A 21,140-nucleotide genomic window follows, 5' to 3' on the forward strand; every position below is an offset into this window, starting at 1 on the left:
TTCAATTTCGATCGCGACAGTAATCAGGATTTGAGATTAACCCTTTGGATTTCCCCAAATGCTTAAGATGACTAACTTGGAGATTCCCAATATGAATAAAATATTTATAACAGCATTGCATTTACCATGCGATTTTTTTTTTAATAATGTAAAAGTGTCAGATGAAGATGAGACACAATAGAGTGTGTGTTGATGAGGCTACTACCTGTGGTCAAGTGACAATCATGTGGAAGCCAAATGAAAAATAGCCAGATTCATTGCATTATACAAACAGGTTTAAACACAACGTGAATTTCAGTGCCAATGTTTTTTCCCGAGGTGTCTGAAACATCCAAAGTTGTTGCTTCTCTTATTCAGTCAAGAACATTCAACAGAGTTACACCAAAGTGATGTATCACGTCGTTGCGTGGCTCTTTTTCGTGCAAATATATCCCAATGTCTGCCAAGGTAAATGTACTGAGTGATTGAGGAAGTGACGTTGTTTTTACTGGAACCTATTTTTCCAGATGGCATTGTGTTCAGGGATGAAATGTTTGAAGTGGGAAGTATGTGTCTAAATCCAACAGGACCAGGAGTCTGTACCTTTGCTGAAAATTGTGGAATCACTCTGACTGAAATGTTTCATAGACAACCGACAATTTGTTACTTTCATTTGAACCGTATTCCAGTAATATGTTGCCCAGCTAGTAGAGTCATTCAACGCATAGACAAAACTCCTCCGAAGAAAACAACCACATCCAGTTATATTCCTACAACACCTAGTGATATTCCTAGTCCTTCAACTGAAGTCCCAATTATTCCAAGTGAAGCTCCAATTACTACAAGTAGTAAACCTACCACTGTGACTGATCTAACGGAGCCTCCAGAACTTCCTCCCATGCCTTCAAAACTTCCTCCCATTCCTCCAAAACTTCCTCAAATGCCTCCAAATCCTGATCCAACTATTTCTAGTAGTGATTCGAGTGTTTTTAATGAGGATCCTCATCTTGTGAGTAATATTCCAAGTATTTCAAACACAGATTCTAATATTCCAAACGATGACAGTAATATTTTAAATAATACTCCAATAATATTGCAAAACGGTACTAGCCTTCAATTTGAAACTCCAACTATACTAAATACCGATTACGATCTTATGGATAAAGATCCCGATATTTCAACTTCCTTCCCAACACTATCAAGCAATGATCCTACAGTCCTTAATAATGCTACAACTCCTTCAACTATTGGCTCAATTCTACCCAGTGAGATAGACGATATTTCAAGTAATGACACCTTAAATTCTATTGGTGATCCTAATCTTGTGAGTAATGATCGACCCTTGAATGTGCCAAATCTTCTTTTTGAAGATCCTGTTATTCTAAGTACCGCTTCAACTGCTCCGAACAATGATTCCAATTCTTCTGATAATGATCCTCTAATGATTGGTTTTCCAATTCCGAGTTTATCTGAAACTGATTCGAACCTTTCTGGCACAATGACTAATCCATTAAATAATGGTTCTGGAGTATCTGATGATCCTAGTGCTCTTTCCAATAATGATTCAAATCCATCAATTAATGGTTTACCTCTTCTTTTTGAAGAACCAGTAATTTTGAGTAATATTTCAAGTTCTTCAACCTCTTCAACTAATCAATCGGATTTTCCAATTCGGTCAAGTGAAGATTCAGCAACGACTAGTGAAATACTTGAATCTCCTGATAGCCCAATTTCTATTAACACTAATTCATCCACTTTGCAAGATGATTCACCTGCCTTTCCTACCCTTATTCCTGTTCTGACAAATGTTGCTTTGGAAAGTTCTTCAAATACAACGGAAACTCTTGCATCAGGATCACTTAGAGTGAGCGCAATTAAGTGTAGGGAATATACACAAAATTACACTTCACAGACAATCACTGAATCTCAAATGTCAAATTTCAACACTGATGTTATTGGTGGTGTTTCATCATCTCCTGGGGAATTTCCCCATATGGCAGCTCTTGGCTACGAAGATGCTGATGATGCAGATATTGTATATTTTTTTTGCGGTGGAAGTCTCATAAGTGAAAGGTACATTTTGACCGCGGCCCATTGCTTCTTAAGGAATAGTGCAGAATTTGCTCGTTTGGGTGAATATGACATCACATCGGCTGCTGATAACAATAATGTGGCGGATTTTGATATTGCAAATGTAATAACTCATCCTCAATATCGGAGCTCATCTGTCTACAATGATATAGCATTGGTTTTGCTGGATACAGATGTTATATTAGAGCAATTTATTCGACCAGCTTGTCTCAATTATCAAGAAGACACTAGTAGTTTCGAATTAGTTGCTACAGGATGGGGCCACAATACATTTGGCGGAGAAGAGACACCTCTTTTGCAGAAAGTCAAACTTGCAATTTTCCCCACTGAATTATGTTCTATACACTATGCTACCGAACCTACATTGAGAGATGGTATACTAGATTCACAGATTTGTGCAGGATCCAATTCAGCATTAAGAGATCCCTGTCATGGTGATTCAGGTGAGCATTTGTAAAATGTTCTTGAAATATTTCATGAAATCTTGAACAGCAAACTCATTACATGAGATTTAGATAGATAAAAATAATTATGTTGGAGTTTAAAGTATGTAACTCGGGCATCTCCCATGAAAATGTGTTAGTATTATGTTATAATGTGGGATTTTCCATAATCAATGTTCCTTACATTTTATTGGAACCTATATCTAATCCGTCTTTAATTAGAACTTTTTTTGTTTCTTTATTTATTTTTTTTAGGTGGGCCTCTATCGTATCACATGAAAGACTCAAATACTTCCAACAATAATTACTACATCGTTGGCATTACGTCTTATGGAAAGGAATGTGGCACAAAGGTTCCAGCTATCTACACACGAGTATCATCCTATCTCGATTGGATTGAAGAAATTGTATGGAATGAAAATACTTTTAACGAAAACAACACAAAATAGTTTCATCACAAAAAGTTGATAATAAAATGTAGTAAAGAGGTATTTTGCGGAATATGTAAACGGGTTTTGCTAATTAAATGGTATCTCACAATGAGAATACAACTTGAGTTGAAAATCAGCCATAGGCCTGGTCCAACTTTTGTTAGATGAGATTCTTTTATAAGTTAATTCAAATTGAGTAAAAATTCAATTTAGATTTCAGATCTAACTACAATTTTCTTTTCGTATTTGTAAAGGAATAAGTTACATACATTAAAGTCTCGGTCATAGAGAAATTTGCACGAAAAAGGACATACAAACGGGGTTTCTTCCCGGTAAACGTTTTACGTTTGAAGTGAACAAAATTTGTGCAAAAATAGTATAAAATAACCGTCTGAATATCATTTGGATTCTTTTCCACATAATATTCGGTTTCATTTTTAGTTTCTTTATTCTACGCAAAGTACTTTTTTTTCACCGTTATGATTTCCCTATAAAGTCTTTCCAATTGGTTAAAGCAGATAGGAGGTGGTTTTTGTAATCAATGTTCTCTGAAATTACATCGTTAAAATCTTTGCTAAAACAACTAGAAGTTGATATCTTGTACTGTTCTCTCCAGAAGCAGTCATATAATGGACAGCCGATCGATTACTACATTTTATAGATGTGTTTTTTTTTAACAATCTTTCTAGATACATTTCTCTTTTCCCCTACTACTCTCACTGGTAACTTTTATTTTCATTTCAATTACAATAGGTGAAATACAAGAATTTTACCTAAATTTGTAGAGAATTAACTATTTTTTCGTGGCATTAATTTGAAAGAATTTCTTATTAATGTAACTTTCTCGGTTTCAAATAATATAGGGTAAGTGTGCCAAATTCCGGCCAGCTTGCAATTTCGGCCATATTTTTTGTTCGTCGAATTTCCATAAATTTTTAGTTTTTAGATACACTTGAGATTGTACAATGCAAAATAATAACAAAAAATGTCGCTTCGACGAGCAAGATGTTCTGAAAAAGACATTGAAAGAAATCTGGAAGGGCAAGGAACTACGAGAATGAAGGTGGCCGAAATAGGCCACCAATGCTATGTCTACAGTTTTATTCATTTTAAAATGTATTAAGAATGATTTTAGAGAAAATAAAAATGATAAACTGTCTGCAAGGTTCCAAACAACACTCCTTATAAAAGAGTAACAAAAATATTCAATTTATATTAAAAATATTATATTTCAAATCTGAGACTTTGTCGCTTGCACGCAACTATGCCGAATTTTGGCACACTTACCCTAATCTTTGAAATCTTACAATAGAATCGCAAATTTCGTAGAATTACGTTTTGTATCAAGATGATATCATTGATTTCACCTAACACAAGTTAAAAATAGCCACGAAAAAAATTAACAACATATAGCTAATCTTCACGGTATAAAATGAATGAATATTTTAATAAGTTGCTGATGCCGAAAATATTGCCCATAATCAATTATTCTTATGTTGAATGAGAAATTTACACCTTTTATTTTTATTTATAAAACAAATCGCGTGTGTGTTTCTTACACCTGTAAAGTTATTTATAAATATGTAATTGTGGGGTGATCAGCACACTTCCCAGCAAACTGTTACTGAAGACGATCATCAGTATCTGACAAACGGTGTCCGAGACGAGGTGATTCACAGCAGCATGGAACCTATAATTTATCTTTTTATCGTGAGCTGCTTGACAAGTTCAGTACGATCGCAATTAGATCCAGATTCAATCATCTTTCCGGATGGTGATAATGAATTGGGAAGTAGTTGTACTCGCGATTCCGATGGAAGCCTTGGGATCTGTACGCACATTAGAGATTGTCGAGGATATAATAGTGATTCAATGATCAATTTCTGCAGTCTATCAGATCAACTGGTATGCTGTAAACTAAAAACACTCTATAATACCATTGATAAGAGATTCGGTGAGGAAAACCATACAACTCAATCGTATTATGAGCATGCTCCACAAGCTCTCATTGGAGAACTTTTTGAGGATGAACGAAGGATTAAATGGCGCTGTGGAGGAACACTTATAGCACCACGATTTGTCTTAACATCTGCACATTGTCTATTTGCCGTGGATATCCCAACATATATTCGTATTACAAAAAATGATAATGAAAAGCAAAGAATTCAGCAAACGGATGCGTCTATTGATAATATTTTCGTACATCCTGAGTATCATCCTTTTAAGCTCTACTATGATATTGCTATTATTCGACTCAATAAAGCTGTATGGGGATATCAGCCGGTTTTTCTGCCAACATCTGATAGTAGCATCAACAGGGAGAATCTTCGAGTATCAGGATGGCTAAATTCTCCAAATGATCCCGAACAATACAACTTAGTCAGTGATTCTGTGAGAATTTTGCCAAATGATATGTGTTCATCGCATTTCCGACTTTCACAACTTCCCGATGGAATTATTGAAAATCAAATTTGTGGCACCATAGCAGACAATAGTTCTCTTGTTCCTTGCTCTGGGGCTTTCCTTGGACCCCTAGAGACTGCAGGACACACAATTTTTGGGATTCCATCCTTCACATTTGGATGCAATAATGATCGTCCTTACGTCTTCACTAATATTGCATCCTTTGCACCTTGGATTAAGGCATTGATCGACAATTAGTGCAAGAAGTGATTTTATAATATGTGGGTTATTCCAAAACGTTCCAGTGACTATCATGGGAATTCCTTGCCAATACTATTATATGGTATTGTCGTTGTGAAGTATTTATTAGAGAATTCTTACTAATAAGACATCTCAGTATAGTATTACATTATCTTTTTTACATGTGTGCTTATGTGAGACATTTTCAATATAAAACTGTTGGATGTGGACATTTTTCTTTATTGTAATCTCGTTGGACGACATAGACGCGTATAAACCCGCGTGTTTATTATTAATAATATACTTTTAAACAGGTTTGCAGTCTGTGTCGTGACTTTTTAGTAGAGGTGTTTGCTTCTTAAATGCACAAAACAGATTTAGAATAACTTAAGCTGTGATCCTGTGCAGAAGACTGCTGAGCATAAACATAAAATGTTTCAAAAAGTTATCATCTTCTTCTGGATATCTACAATTTTATCTTTTCCCCAAGGTAATTTTCTACTTAATTGTTCATAAAGTGTTCAGTATTGAGAGTATTTTTCTTTTATCAATTGTTTGTATCATTTGTATATTTTTGCTCTTCTAGACAATATTTTTTTTCGTGATGAAAATTTCGAGATTGGGAGTGCATGTAGAACAACATCACAGAAAATTGGCACTTGTGTTTTGGGAGAAAAATGCAAAGATCCCTTTGGAGGATATTCTGTGAGCAGAAAATCATCAATTTGCTTCTTTCAAGACAAGATCACTCCAGTCGTTTGCTGCTCCAATGATTTAATTATCCAAGATAAAGACAGAACAGATACATCTGGGACTCTTTTGGAAGATACCCTACCACGTCCAGTTTTTATCAAGTTGAACTATACCATACCACCATTTGAAATATCACCTCTGCCAGAAGACAAAACTACAAGTTCAACAATCTCTTCTATTTCTCCCGTCGCTGTAAACATTGCAGCACCTCAATCTGACTCATCGCAATTGGCAAGAATTAGCGCAATTAAGTGCAAAGAATATTCACAAAACTTCACAACAGATCCTTATGTAGAAGCCGATTTACCTATCTACATTGCCGTAGTGGGCGGAATACCTGCGAATGTTGGGGAATTTCCTCACATGGCAGCAATTGGATTGCCTGATCCCGATGGAAATGGCACCAAGTTTGTTTGTGGTGGAAGTCTGATAAGTGAAAGATATATTTTAACAGCAGCCCATTGTTTTACGAGAGATCCTCCCACAGTTATACGTTTGGGAGAACTCGACTTAACAAATGACGATGCAGGTGAAACTCCACGAGATTATGGCATTGAGCAAATTATCTCTCATCCAAATTACAAAGCATCTTCAGTTTACAATGATATTGCCTTGATCAGGCTCAATGAGACTGTACAATTTTACAAATTTGTGCGTCCAGCCTGCTTACCACAAGAAGATGCAGGGGATGATGGTTTAAGATTAACAGCCTACGGTTGGGGACATACATCCTTTGGTGGTGTTGAATCAGACTACCTTCAGAAGGTCACATTGAGTACATATCTACCGAAGGATTGCTCAGAGCAATATCCTGTATCGCGAAGACTTAAAGATGGCCTTATAAAAACGCAAATTTGTGCAGGTGATTCAACGGGACTCAAAGACACATGCCAGGGCGATTCAGGTAAAATTATTTAGAATTATAATTTTCGATAAAGATACTAAAAGTATTATTACTTATACAGGAGGACCTCTGTCGATGTCTATAAATATTCCCGAAATTTTCTCACATATTCACTATATTCTTGGAGTCACATCTTTCGGACAAGGTTGCGGAAGTGAGATTCCAGCCATATACACACGGGTCTTTTCCTATCTCGATTGGATTGAAAGCATTGTTTGGAATGCAAAATAGTTAAAATTTTGTTTTGTTTCTCAGAATATATTCAAAGAAATGTAAGTGAAATAGGGTAGGAAAGAATCATTTGTAGAAATAGGGGAGACTGGGGCAAAAAGTCACAAAACGAAAAATTCAAAATTCAATATCTTCCAAGGTAAAAAAGATAGTGGCTCAAATTTTTTTCTATAGATAGCCTCCATCCTTCTTCAATGTTGTAACTTTCTTAGAATTCGAACAAGGAATTTAGAAAGTAAAAAATATCGAAATTTTTAGCCCTATTTTTGAAATATTTTCCTTGTAGAAGATAACAATTATTACCTACTTATTTTCCAAAATTGATGCACTGGTGAATATTTCTAAATGATTTGGATTTTTTGAATACGAATCCGCTATCTATTTTAGAATTTCACAAAAGTTCTTTTCTCCAGAAATCCTTTTATTAAAAATGGCCACTTGGGGTAAAATGTAACAAAAGGTATAGAGAAAAGAAATAACAAAGCCAGAAGCAATTTATGATGTCTCACGGCGAGAATAAACGTCATTATCATGTCTCGCCGCTTGTTGTTTGCATTGGTCAAACGATTTGCAGTCTTTTGTGTGCCTTTTTCTAAAATAGCTTGAAAAGCGCTTTTCACGTTTTCTCACTTTTCTCGCAGAGAAAACGGTGTTTTACAAAGGTGTAGATGAATAAATTTTCTATATGAAAATATGTCCTCTAGGTATTTTTTTCAAATGTACGGAAGTCTGTAATGAAGCGAATCGAAATATGATAATACCCAATGTCTGGTACAATTTGCCCCAGCATTTTTGAGAATAGTCACAAAATTACCTTTTTGAAATTGGCTCGATAAACGTATTTTTTTTTTTACAAAATATAGGAAAATTACTTTCACAAAGTTGTAGAGCGGTAAATTTCCTATAAAACTGCGCTAATTAGAAATTTTTGAAGTGCTCGAGTAGCTTGTAAAAAAATAAAATATCCGTTTTATGACTTTTTGCCCCAGTCTCCTCTATTCTTTATTATATCCAATTATACCGATCTTTTACAAATGCTTTATAAAATACATATCAAAATCACTTTCATTTTGTAATTTCTAAGTGCTGGAATATTGAAATAATATATATATATATATACATTCTTTATAAAATTATTCCTATTTTTCCCATCAGTTATTCACTTAGGCATAAAATATATATCACAAATTTTATATCGGTTGTGATCCTTCATGAAAATAAATTTAATAAAATTTCTATATTAATACTTTCTTCAAATAAAATAAGATTTTTCTGTAGACATTTTTGTGCACTTTGGAAGTGACAGAAAATGGCGCTAAAGATGACAAAAAGTAAAGAATATACATTCTATAAAAAATTTACATATCAGGATTAGTTATTTCCTGCTGTTTTTGTAATGTCTATTGCACTATAGTAATTTGCTTTTATATAGAATGTAAAAATATCTCGCTCTACACATTCTAGCGTTATATATACTTTATTTATGTAAATTTTATGTGTACCACTATATAAAAATATAAGAATTCAGGTAAGCTAAATAAAAGTCAACGAAGTTTTTCTCAGGAGATATATAAATTTAAAAACTATCTTCAGAAACAAGCACAGCAGACAAAATCATAGAAAACTATAAAGACATTTTATCATCTATTCAGTTGAAAGTCATGTCTCACACGATTCTGTTCATCTTGCTGCAATTAGTGATTTTCTCCGTACAAGGTAATTGAATAAGTATGATAATTAATTATGTAGTTATTGAAAATTGTGCTGTATATACATTGTTTCCTTATAGATAAAATTGCGTTTCGCGATGATGATCTGGACATTGGAAGTCCCTGTGAGACAACATTGGGCAGTGGCGTTTGTACAATATTCGAAAATTGTGCAAATCCAGTGAGAGATATTATCCTGAACCAGAAACCCTCAGTCTGCTTCTTCACCAAATATAGTACTCCTGTATTTTGTTGCATTGCCACCTCTCCATGGCCAAGAAAACCATTTAAAATTGTTACAACAAAATCATTTATACCCATTGTGTAAAAACACTTCCAAGAAAAATGATGAATGTAAATTTTCCCTAAAATGCAATAAAATTTGATAGACTTTGGCTCTTTTTTTATTTATCGTTCATTATCATTTTTTTTAATTCTGAAAAATTGAGAAGTAGGACATCCAAGAGGTACAAGATGTTTTATTTTTTTTCTTATTTGCTTTTATTCATCTTGGAAAACATCTCTAAATTTATTTGTATTTCTCTCTAACTGTTAGAGTGACTAAAAAACGATAAGAACGTCAACTTCTGACAACCATGCTCCATAATCGTCATGACTCATAAACATTCTCAATTTAAATATTACTTTCATTTTTTTTCTCTCTCTATATCGACTATTTACCAATGATCCATTGAACTTTCATTTTGTGATAAAATAACATTATTTAATTCAATTATAATGCTGCCTCTTTAAATACAAAAAAAAAAAAAAACAATTTTTAGGTTTGTGGCTTAATATTTTATGCTTTTTTAAGAATCTTTTAAGTCCTCCTTCAATTCTGAGACAAATCTTTAATAGTTAATTCTTGAAATCGGACTTTGAAAGCTCATTCATCTTCTTCGATCGCTATAGTAGTGTCAAATTTGGCTTTGTTAAATGTACCAAACTCAAGAATAATTAAACTGAAATGTTGAAATTTATTAAGATTTCTTAATTTTTAAAAGCTGATCGGGAGTGCTTTTTGAAGTAAATTCTAAATTCTTAAGTATATAGAAATTTTTAAAACAAGTTTGAAATAGATTGAGCACATTAACTTTTAACTGAGAATAGGAAATCTTTAAATTTGACATTAAAGATTTAATTTAAACCTTTAAGCTTAAGCTTTCTTTATTTTAGAATTGCAAGACATGTGATATTTTAATCAAGAGAAGGGGAAGTGCTCATAATTTTGGACAGTCTGCTTATAAGCATCGAAGTTCCAAGTTTGAAGTGCGATATTTTCTATACTAATTGACATTTCTTGTTACTCTCTTTTCAGAAGGGTTGTTTAGAAACTTAGCAAGCTATTTATCGTCTTATTTTTATTAAAATTAGTTTTAATACGTTTAAAAATGAATTGATAAGTAGAGGTGACCTTGGCTCTTATTTTGGACAACTTGTTTATTAATTTGGCCAACTCGACTGTAAATTTGGACAGCTAATCCGCCTCAATAGGATGCCCATTGTTCTTCATTTGATGAACCAATCTTACCAAGTCCTCTTCCTGTTCATGTAAGGGAAACATAGAATATTACAAGAAGCCCGGAAACTTTCCATAGGGTGGAATAACCGGCTATCGCCATGTTTAGGAAAAAATTAAATTCATTTAATCATAACTTTTGAATCCTTGTTACAAGATAAGTCAAATTTGACACAAAGTTACTTAGATGTATTGGCTCTAGATACGTGAGAACAATAATCCTAGAACATAACGCTGGACTACTTAAAAAACTGATTTTTATTAATAATGCAAAAATAACCATTTCGTCGCCACTTTTTACCACTTTTCGCCAGTTTTGTAAAATTTGTAACCACTTCTCGCCACCCACTTGAAAAGAACCACACTCGGTTATTTTAGGCAATGCTATGAAAAGAATACATTCACCATTTCTCTTTCCTTGTGATCACTTTATTATTACTCTCTTTAAATGATTTTTCTTCACTTTTATTTGAGAAATCAAATTATGGGGCTTTTGCAGAAAGTAAACAGTGCAGATTTGACAACTGAGAATGTACGAAGTGAAGTTAGCGTCGCCTATTGAAAAGATATGGCGACAGGTGGTAAAATCAATTCCAGAATATTACCACTTCTCGCCATGCCTCATTTTTATACAAAAATAATATAAAATGAAATATTAATTGACTAAATACAAATTTTATGTATTCCACAAGTGCAATTAAATATTCAATAGACAAATTATTTACCCAAATAGGTATTTTTGGCCTGATGAAAATTTGACGACACTTAGTACATTTGGTAAGAGATGTTGGATTCGATGCACTTGCTTAAAATATTCCTCTAAAAAGTGATCAAAATCGTGAATCCAAAACGAATAATTATTATTTTTCGATTCTATGCGTAGAAGCAGAAACAATACAAAAAAATTGCGACTCATTTATTTCATAAATTGCGAAAAATAGCGATTTCAATGTAAGTGGCGAGAAGTGGGGCACTGGCGAGAACTGGTGATTCCACCCTATCATTCATTAAAGTGAGTTGACTTCGGTGCTCCAAGTACGTGCGGATTCGCTCATTCCCTGACCTTTCCGGGAGCCTTTCAAGGCATTTCTCGCTACATCTCTTTCGTAGAGATGATGCTCCTTTGTTTCTCCAGGCATTTGTCCAACCTAGTCATCACAAAAGCTAAAACTTCACGAAATTTCGTGAGAAAAACACCTGTCCAAAATAAGAATCATCACCTCACTGGTGAATGTCTTAAAAAATTTCCCATTTTTCACACGAAAAATATAATTCACAAGGCAAATCTCACTTCAGGTCAAATGTACAAATCATCAGTAACGTGAATCAACACAATATTCAATGAATATTCAATAATATCACTCAAAAACAGCGAACAAACTTTGTTAGTACTTCACCAAAACTAAATAAGACTGAAGTAAGCCACGAAGTTCTGTCATATTTCTCGTAAGCAATTGCTCACACTGAATTTTCAACAAAGCAATTTCAACTCAAATCATATTCAAATTTTAACGTATTTAGTGTTAAAATCTTCCAAAAAGAACAAATATTTAGATAGAATTCATTATTCATCAAATATTGGAATAAAAATCCATCATTTTAATCAATTTATTTTTAGTGTCCAATGTTATCCTCAAAGTGTCCAAAATAAGAAACTGGACAAAATTATGAGCATTTCCCCAATATAATTCTATATATTTCTTAACAAATATGCTATGACTTATGAAAATTTCATCGAACAAAATATGTGGTTTTAATCAAAAAGTTTGTGGTACATTTTTATATTTCAATAAAATATCTGTGTTAGATGGCTAGTAAATTCTTTTTATTATTTTTTTTTTTAAGAAATTTAGGTATAATGGTATTGCTTGTATCACCATTCGCTTGCAATATCAAAATGAATTTAGTTATTGAATAAGAAAAATAAATAAATTAAAGTATCTGAAAGTATTTCAACGGTCAAATCTTTTTTTTTTTAATACTCATTACATTACTTAAATAAACTGTGTTAGTATTGGATTAATGTGAAAATAATTAAAGAATCAAAATAAAAAGTAAAGTGAGATTGTTAAAAATCGCACACTACTGCACTCACTGCACTAATAATATTATCACACTTGTTCATTCAAATTACAACACGCTTCATGTGCTTCATGTCTTTCAATGACTTAATATTTAAGGATTGATCTATTTATTGATGAAAGCATAAATTTGGCCCACAAATATTGATTTAAATTGGTTTATAGCATAAATGTTAAAATAATAAGAAATAGGAAATAATAAATAAATAAATAAAATAATATTGATATGGTTTTAGTTAATTAATCAAGCGGATTTTCGCGGGCGCGAATTTTTTCGCTGATTTTCGTTGGGCGCGAATATTTTCGCGAATTTTCGCGGAGCGCGAATTTTTCCGCGGATTTTCGTGGGGCGCGTAATTTTTCGCGGAGTTTCGCGAGTCGCATATTTTTCGCGAATTTTCGCGGAGCCCGAATTTTTTCGCTGATTTTTGCGGGGCGTGAATTTTTTCGCGAATTTTCGCGGGGCGCGAATTTGTTCGCGGATTTTCGCTGGGCCCGAATTTTTTCGCGAATTTTCGTGGGGCGCGTAATTTTTCGCGGAGTTTCACGGGTCGCGTATTTTTTCACGAATTTTCGCGGGGCGCGAATTTTTTCACTGATTTTTGCGGGGCGCGAAGTTTTTCGCGGATTTTCGCTGGGCACGAATTTTTCTCAACGAATGTAAAATTGAGGCCTCTATCTCTCATAGTTTCCGAGATAATCGACTTTAAAGATTTTCGGACACTTTTATGCATTTCTCATCCAATTTTTTTCATTTTCAAGTGAAATTTTGCACATATCAAGCCTGAAAAAGGCTCTAAATGGATGTAAAGTTTGAGGCCTTTATCTCTCATCGTTTCCGAGATAATCGACTTTCAGATTTTCAGACACTTTTATTCATTTCTCATCCAATTTTCCTCATTAATAAGAATAATATGCTTCATACACTTTAAGAATTATTAAACAAAATTTGTATTATTTATGTATAAATATCGTTCGAGTTTGCCACAATCCAAATTTGCAATGAAGGAATCGCATCTCTATAAGCTGATCTAGGCTTATCACTGGCTTTTGTGTATTATTGTACTTTTGTTCAGCTTCATCCTGACTCAATATTCCTAAATAAAGAAATCGTGGATATCACCTTGTGATTTAATTATTGTCGAAGGTTATTCTGGCTTTGAGAAAATATATTCATAAATGAATAAACGAGGTAGATAAACGCAGATTTCAAAGTTAACCAATTTGACAACGATATAAAACACCCACATAAATTGGTAATTATCAGTTTTTATTCTCATTTTCAATATTTTCATCAGAGAAAAAATACAGTTTGACGTCCTCTAAAATTAAAACAAAAAATGCAATCATCTTTACGATCTTTACGATATTTAAGGAACGAGAATTAACTAAAATAAGTAGCTAAAAAGAATATCACGAATTATAATGACTTAGGTCTTATTAATATTTTTTTTTTCTTTTGATTCTATGGCCAATCATCTTCAGATTGCAGCAATTGACTCTCACTGGACACGGTGTGCCATGTAAGTCCAGTACCTTCAGGCTTGTGAGTTGATGGTAAGAGAACATGTCTCCACCATGATCTACCTTTTACAAGACCCAGGAAAAGCCTCCAATTTTTCTTCTTACCAAAATTGTAGGGATTTGTATAAGATTTTCCAAGATTCGTAAGTCTTTTTGTCTCTGCCCTATTGATGTAAGCCTCAATACTCGTCTCTCCTCGGCCAATGAGACTTGAATGCCAAAAACTAAGAGATCCAAGTGCAAGAACCACTGCAACATTAATTATCGCCATAAAAAGGATGGCTCGATGCTTAGCAGCATTGTTGCCCAATTCATGAGGAACGGGAAGATCATGATGCACTGGCATAACTCCATCTTCACCATACTCATTCATTTCCGTCTACACAGGAAAACACAGAATTTACTCAAGTAACTGTGGATTTTTTTTCGCACTTGGCTGTATTAAGAAAATGGAGAAAAAAATCTGCAGCAATGGTACTCACAATTGGTAAAGCATGCCCGGAAATATTGAAACGAACTGGATGCCCTTCAAGTGGCTCAGTCTCAAACCAGCCCTCACCATCGCTCAGCACTAGCGAATTGATCCCAATACCCATGCCAAAAATAATAATAAAAAGGGATCCTAGTGTTGTATACACCATGTATAGGAAGAAATATCGGTGATTGCCAAATCCAACGCAATTATTGAGCCAAGCTGGAAAAAAGGTGAATGTCTTGTGACGAATTTGAAAGTTTACAATTATGGGGAAGTTGGTGTTTCAGCAGTAGTAAATGGACAAAACTGGTCACCACTTTATTCACCAAGGTGATTTACCCACATACCACCCCGTCGTCATCCTCTTGATGAACTAGAATATCACCACAGACGCCCCGGGATCATTCTCCCCACCACCCAGACCCGACCTAAATATGTATCACCCTCAATATGCATAAAAAGCAAACTCAGCACTGAGAAAATTATCATTCCTCAGTTAATTCTTCAGCTGACTAATAGTAACCAAAAAAAAACCAATCTAACAATGAAAGTTATTGCTGTGTTCGCTGCCCTCTTTGTGGCTTCCGTGATGGGATCTGGAGGACTTGTTGAGAACCACCTCGTCCACAGTGAGAAATTCGGACATGCTCTCTTCAGAGCTGGATTTGACGCTCCCCTTATCCACAAGGAAGTCAGTAACCCAAGTTCCTCTTCAATCCCACCAATTTCTAACTAACATATTTTCGAACTTCTAGCTTCACCACCCAATTGCCTATGATGCTCACGTCTACGATGGACACTATCCACGCTTCTACAATGGTGAATTCCCTCACTTCTACGATGGCACATACCATCACGACCTCCATCTGGACACCTACAACCTGCGTCACTTGCCCTACGATTACCGTTACAAGAACGGAGAAGCCGTCACCACTGACTTCCGTTACAACCTCCCATACGGATATTCCCACCGTGATTATCTGTACTAAGTCATCTGGCCATGTTTGATCTGTTGAGTGCCATTTGGTGAATAAACACAAATTTGTAAATTTATAACTTAAAAGCCTGTTTTTTTTTACTTAAGTTATTTGCTGTTTATAGTAATTCTCCTATGGAATTTTTGAACTTTTTCTAGTCGCATTTTTCCAGTGAGATTCTCAAACCTGATTTCGAAACTTTAGGTCAAACGCGACAAATTAGATTTTACAGAAAAAAAAGAAAGAAATTTTCTAATTTTGACAATGAAAGGTTGAATATGGCATTAAAAATATTAATTTTAATTTTCAAAATGAAGGAATAACATCCTATTTAGTTACAATAGAAATATTTGGTTCCAGTAAGAGCAAATTTTTATAAAAAAAAATCTTTCTTACGTGCTATCATTTACGCAAACTTACAGGCAGGACACAAATGTCCCTTCTGGAAGCATTAGTGGAAACGGATTCAATCCAGAGTAAAAATACTGAGTTTCCCAAAGCTCTCGGCGTACTGCACGCATTCCTCAGTGGCTACAGAGGGGATGGATTTTTATTACATAAATTACATTGTACAAAAAAAAGGGAAAAATCATGGTGAGCAAATCTTTGTACACTTACTGACTGAAACAATTTGTTCTCTGAATTTCGTTAAAAATATAATAGCTACACCAATTGGTCGGGGACTGACGTTTCCGGAAGGAACATTTGTGTCCTGCCTTCAAGTTTAAGTCACTACGTCAGTTTTCATACTTCATATCATTAGTACGGTTTTTGAACATTTTGCATTAAGGCAGGCTTTCAACCTTTGAGAAAGCTCTATATCGCCAAATTCGATTCGGACAGTTTATGATCAATAAAAATTGATGTTTTTTCTATTAATTTTAAAACTAGATATTTCAATAAATTAATTCATTTGTGTGGGGGGAGGGCGGGGATTAAAGATCAAAATAAAATTTGGCTACTCCATCTTAGCACCATACATTTAAATGAGAAATGAAAAATTAATAGTAGAATTCAAACTCATTGTGAGATTGTCAGAAGAGGAAGAATTAGGTTTTGAAAGGGTAGACCAAAGGTAAATTTTAAGATATCACGCTCTTTCCAAGTTAAGGTAAGTGTGCCAAATTCCGGCCAGCTTGCAATTTCAGCCACCTTTTTTGTTCCTCAAATTTCCATGAACTTTTAGATTTTACGTACTCTAGAGATTATACAATCTAAAAGAATAACAAAAAATGCAGCTTCGACAAACGAGATGACGTGAAAAAGATACAGTAGACTCTCGCTAATTCGGCTCTTTTAAGATCGGGCTACTTCTTAATTCGGGCAGCAGTTAAATTTAAAAAAAGTTTGTTGACATTTTTCAAGTTTAATTATGATTATCAAATGGAGCAAATATGCTCAAAATTGCCATGATTTGTCTTAGTTTTAATGTGATTTTGCATTATTAATGGATTTTCATGATATTTACAACATATTTAAGTACGTAAAATCAATATGTGTATGTAGATGAATAAGAAATCGTTGCATTTCAAATAGTTTTTTGTCCGATTTTCTCTCTAATTCGGGTGACATTTTGATCCCAAATGCCCAAATTTGAGAGAGTCTACTGTATTGGAAAAATTCCCGAAGGGCAAGGAACTATGAGAATGAAGGTAGCCGAAATACGGCACCAAAACTATGTCTTTATTTTTATTCATTTGTATTAAGAATGATTTTAGAGTAAATAAAGACGATAAACTCTTAACAAGGTTCCAAGCAACGCTCTTACAAAAGAAAGAATAAAAAAAATCAATTTGTATTTAAAATATTACATTTCAAACTTGAGACTTTGACGCTTGCATGCAACTATGCCGAAATTTGGCACATTTACCCTATATGGGTGTCAGATCTAAGTTTTACGAACTGCAATTTTCTAGAGATCAAGAAATTTGTGAATATTTTGATTTATTTAGATGTACTATACAGTAGACTCTCTCTCAATTGGGCATTTGGGGCAAAATGTCATCCCGTTTATCGATAGATTTAGGCGTCGAAGCCTTTGTAAATTCCACAAAAAGCGCTCAATTATAAAGAATCGCGATCAAATAGGAAGAACTACAGCGAATTTGAGCGAATTAGCTTCATAATTAAACGTGAAAATTGTCAACAAAATTTTTTGCTCGATTAAGAGGCGATTGAGTGACAGTCTACTGTATTAAAGGTAATTGATCCGAATTATCGGGAACTGGATTAAACCTCAAATCTGAAGACTATTTTACACTCACTTGTTGGGTATACACTTTTAAAATTAGATTTATCAATTGCATCAATAAGAGTAGCTCTGCAAGGATCGATTCTAAATGAAAAGGAGTGGCAAAGCGTCTGAGGCTTTGCGAGCTGCTCGAACTCCCGAGAAGGAGCTCTGCCTTATATTCCTTTTCGCAAATTTGTCTGGTGCATATAAAATTATTGTCGAATTAAATTTGTCAATCACCACAAAATTAGCTTGAAGTTGAAAATTGCTCAAGAAGAGGATTTCAAAAAATCATTAACCTTTTAAATAATGAATTGAACAAAACGGATGAAAATAAGGCCTTTGACCTTGAATAAATCAAGATGGCGAATTAACCAGTGAAAGGTGTCTAAGAACGAAATGTTCAGCTCGACTAACTACAAAACATATCCGAAAATCATCGAAATTTCTAGGTCCAATTTTTTGCAATGTTAGAAAAACCTCATTTTTTACGTATTTTAGGGGGATAGGTGACGCATGAAGGGGGAGGGGGAAAAACGAAAGAGATTACTTTCGAGGTAATGTCATTTGGGCAGGGGTCATCAAAGACCGGAAGTCGATATCTCTTACCGTTTGAATTTTATATGGGTCAAAAGACTGAAACAGTGCGAAAAACAGTATTTTAAAATTAGGGCTATTACTTTACCGATTCACTGCCAATTGTGAACGATGCAGTCGGGTTCAGAATTAATATATCTTTCAAAAATGTCGAAATTTAACCAAATCCGTTGAAAATTAGGCCCTCCAGGGCGGTTGACCTTTGGCCTTAAATAATTCAAGATGGCGAATTAACCGGTGAAAGGTGTCTAAGAATGAAATGTTCAGCTCGACTAGCTACAAAACATATCCGAAAATCATTGAAATCGCCAGGGCCAATTTTTTGCAAAGTCAAAAAACATGTTTTTGGAGGGGATAGAAGGGGTGGGGGTACTTGGGGTAAGTTAGTTCGCTAGAGAATGCTGACTTGTGGGGGGTCACCGAAGACCAGAAGTAAATATCTCTCATCGTTTAGCAGCCAAGTTGGTGAGAATTTGAAAAAAAAATTTGGATTGTGAAAACTGCTCTCTCTTGGAGTTCGAGCAGTTAAAATGATTTGTTGCCGCTTTTTGCAAATTATACTTTATACAAAATTTACATAAGACAATTGACAAAAAGAAGCAAATAATTTTCAAAACAATCATTTTATTTCGGGTATCAATCCGACTCTCAATAGCGCTAATTTCAGCACTAAAAGTTGAATATATTTATTAAATTAACATAAAAATGTAAAAAGGCGTGATTGAACAATCACGTTATCATCATTATCCTTATCATCATTATCATTATTTTAAAATGTTAGTAAATTATTTTAATAATTTAAAATTTTAATATTAAAAAAAATAAATAAAATAAAAAATTTTTATATAGAAAAATTATAACTCGAAATTTGCCAGTCAGTGGTACTGATAAACAGAAACGAATTAGGGAACAGTTGGGAAGTTTAGACAGTTCTTTATGATTTATCTCCGACATACAGTAAGCGAAATTTAAATAGGGACGGACATATAAGTGGATGGTGCGGATGGTCTGTAAGTCTGACCTGGTCTGACCGACCTAATATTTTAACAGCTCGAACTCCACGAGAGAACAGTTTCCACAATCCATTTTTTCAACTTCTCACCATCCTGGCTGTCAAAACATGAGAGGTAATGACTTCCGGTCTTCGCTGGTCTCCCTCAAGTGAACATTCTCTAGTGAACTAACTTACCCAAACTACCCTACATATATTTTTTCAATTTTCTCAAAATTGGCCCTGGCCTTTTGGATACGTTTTGGAGGTAGCCAAGATCGACATGTCGACTTCAAAAATGACTGATAGGATATGTGTTATAGGTGGTCCAGGCGAACGTTTCGTCCAAACATACCTATGACCTAAAAAATCTCCATCTTGAATTATTCAAGGTCAAAGTTCAACTACTCTGGAGGGCCTAATTTTCAACAGATTTGGTTTAATTTGGATTTTACTGCTCGAACTCTACGGAGAGAGCAGTATACAGTGGTGGACAAAATAATAGGACCACCCCTGCCAAAACCATTACCTTTTCTATTGTATTTTTTTTTTAATTCTAATTTGTTCAAATAATTTTGATGTAGAAATGTTCAAATAATTACCTTACGTAGAATACATATTGTTTTCACCGCAAGAGGTCTCTATTTTTCACAGAATATGTCAGTGATGTCAGTAGTGAAATTCTGTTTTAACAACGTACAATATGACCACTTTCATTTGACTAAATTAATGTGAACTATAAATCGAATAAGTGGAACTAAAGCTATATTAGAAACTATAAATGACAATTTTCCTATTTTATTGTCCGAATTGAATTTCAGTATTTATGTATTCTGATCAATATAGAGACCTCTGGCGGACAAAATAACTTTTATTCTACAATGTTAATAATTTGAAGATTTCTACATCAAAGTTATAGCAACAAGTTGGGAAAAGATACAAAAATTAAAAAAAAGCTTTACAAATTGTTCCTATTATTTTGGCCACCACTGATAATTCCTAGATTTTTTCATCCCCCCCCCCCAATTTCCACCTTCCATCCCGGGTTCCAATCCCCTTTAGGTCACCAGGAATTTTTCTGGCGTTAAAGGTGTTCGAATTGCATCCAGTGAGCTTCACTGCACTTGATTCCACGGGCATGGGACTGACAACCTCATCACGTACAAGAAAAATTATAATGCATGTCTAGAAATCCCCTTGCGGGAAGGCCTTGTTCCATCATGGAATGTTGTGCCAGCATTATATATCCCTCGGAGACCACTTTTGTCAACCACTTTTCACGTTTCAAACGATTTCTGATAAATTTCGTCACGCAGTTTCTGCGTCTGTCCATCTGTCCGTCCAGCTGTCGCCAGCTCTACAGCCCAAACGGTAAGAGATAGCGACATGGGACCTTAGAGGGACCCCCCCCCCTCCATAAGTCAACCCAAGGATCGTTAACATGCCCCTCATATTTCTCCTAACACTCCCCTTCCCCTCCAAAACCATGTTTTTTGGGATTTCTCAAGAACGCGTCGTGCATTTTTTTTTTCATTTTTGGATATATTTTAGAGATTACC

At 34.4% G+C, this 21,140-nt stretch overlaps 4 protein-coding genes across 4 annotated transcripts; 3 read left to right on the top strand and 1 right to left on the bottom strand.

The window, feature by feature from the left end:
- The first annotated feature begins 148 nt into the window (after positions 1–148).
- LOC129799359 (serine proteinase stubble-like) lies at positions 149–3,053 on the top strand. Its single transcript, XM_055843177.1, has 3 exons — positions 149–447; positions 507–2,513; positions 2,769–3,053. The coding sequence occupies exons 1-3, from the start codon at positions 390–392 to the stop codon at positions 2,960–2,962; spliced, it is 2,259 nt and encodes a 752-aa protein (XP_055699152.1). The 5' UTR covers positions 149–389; the 3' UTR covers positions 2,963–3,053.
- Positions 3,054–4,601: 1,548 nt separating this feature from the next.
- LOC129799364 (serine protease Hayan-like) lies at positions 4,602–6,009 on the top strand. The gene has a single exon (XM_055843185.1). The coding sequence runs from the start codon at positions 4,628–4,630 to the stop codon at positions 5,603–5,605; it is 978 nt and encodes a 325-aa protein (XP_055699160.1). The 5' UTR covers positions 4,602–4,627; the 3' UTR covers positions 5,606–6,009.
- An 8,024-nt stretch (positions 6,010–14,033) lies between these two features.
- LOC129799369 (palmitoyltransferase ZDHHC16A) lies at positions 14,034–15,159 on the bottom strand. The gene is made up of 3 exons (XM_055843189.1): positions 15,123–15,159; positions 14,791–15,002; positions 14,034–14,687 (listed from the first exon to the last, which is right to left on the bottom strand). Exons 1-3 carry the CDS (start codon positions 15,142–15,144, stop codon positions 14,250–14,252), a joined length of 672 nt encoding a protein of 223 aa, XP_055699164.1. The 5' UTR covers positions 15,145–15,159; the 3' UTR covers positions 14,034–14,249.
- Positions 15,160–15,206: 47 nt separating this feature from the next.
- LOC129799370 (uncharacterized) lies at positions 15,207–15,865 on the top strand. Its single transcript, XM_055843190.1, has 2 exons — positions 15,207–15,474; positions 15,539–15,865. Exons 1-2 carry the CDS (start codon positions 15,328–15,330, stop codon positions 15,770–15,772), a joined length of 381 nt encoding a protein of 126 aa, XP_055699165.1. The 5' UTR covers positions 15,207–15,327; the 3' UTR covers positions 15,773–15,865.
- Positions 15,866–21,140: the final 5,275 nt, after the last annotated feature.

Source organism: Phlebotomus papatasi, chromosome 1, assembly GCF_024763615.1.
Source record: "Phlebotomus papatasi isolate M1 chromosome 1, Ppap_2.1, whole genome shotgun sequence".
Classification (NCBI taxonomy): Eukaryota; Metazoa; Arthropoda; class Insecta; order Diptera; family Psychodidae; genus Phlebotomus; species Phlebotomus papatasi.

What these genes read in the sequence shown, in the direction of transcription:
- LOC129799359 (XM_055843177.1), top strand. Translation starts at nt 390, where the DNA reads ATGTATCACGTCGTTGCGTGGCTCTTTTTCGTGCAAATATATCCCAAT. An exon ending in ATATCCCAATGTCTGCCAAG is followed by an intron (nt 448 to 506) that starts GTAAATGTACTG and finishes CTATTTTTCCAG; the next exon opens with ATGGCATTGTGTTCAGGGAT. An exon ending in TCCCTGTCATGGTGATTCAG is followed by an intron (nt 2,514 to 2,768) that starts GTGAGCATTTGT and finishes TATTTTTTTTAG; the next exon opens with GTGGGCCTCTATCGTATCAC.
- LOC129799370 (XM_055843190.1), top strand. Translation starts at nt 15,328, where the DNA reads ATGAAAGTTATTGCTGTGTTCGCTGCCCTCTTTGTGGCTTCCGTGATG. An exon ending in CTCCCCTTATCCACAAGGAA is followed by an intron (nt 15,475 to 15,538) that starts GTCAGTAACCCA and finishes TCGAACTTCTAG; the next exon opens with CTTCACCACCCAATTGCCTA.
- LOC129799369 (XM_055843189.1), bottom strand. Translation starts at nt 15,144, where the DNA reads ATGACGACGGGGTGGTATGTGG. An exon ending in GACGACGGGGTGGTATGTGG is followed by an intron (nt 15,003 to 15,122) that starts GTAAATCACCTT and finishes CCTTTTTTCCAG; the next exon opens with CTTGGCTCAATAATTGCGTT. An exon ending in CCGGGCATGCTTTACCAATT is followed by an intron (nt 14,688 to 14,790) that starts GTGAGTACCATT and finishes TTTCCTGTGTAG; the next exon opens with ACGGAAATGAATGAGTATGG.
- LOC129799364 (XM_055843185.1), top strand. Translation starts at nt 4,628, where the DNA reads ATGGAACCTATAATTTATCTTTTTATCGTGAGCTGCTTGACAAGTTCA.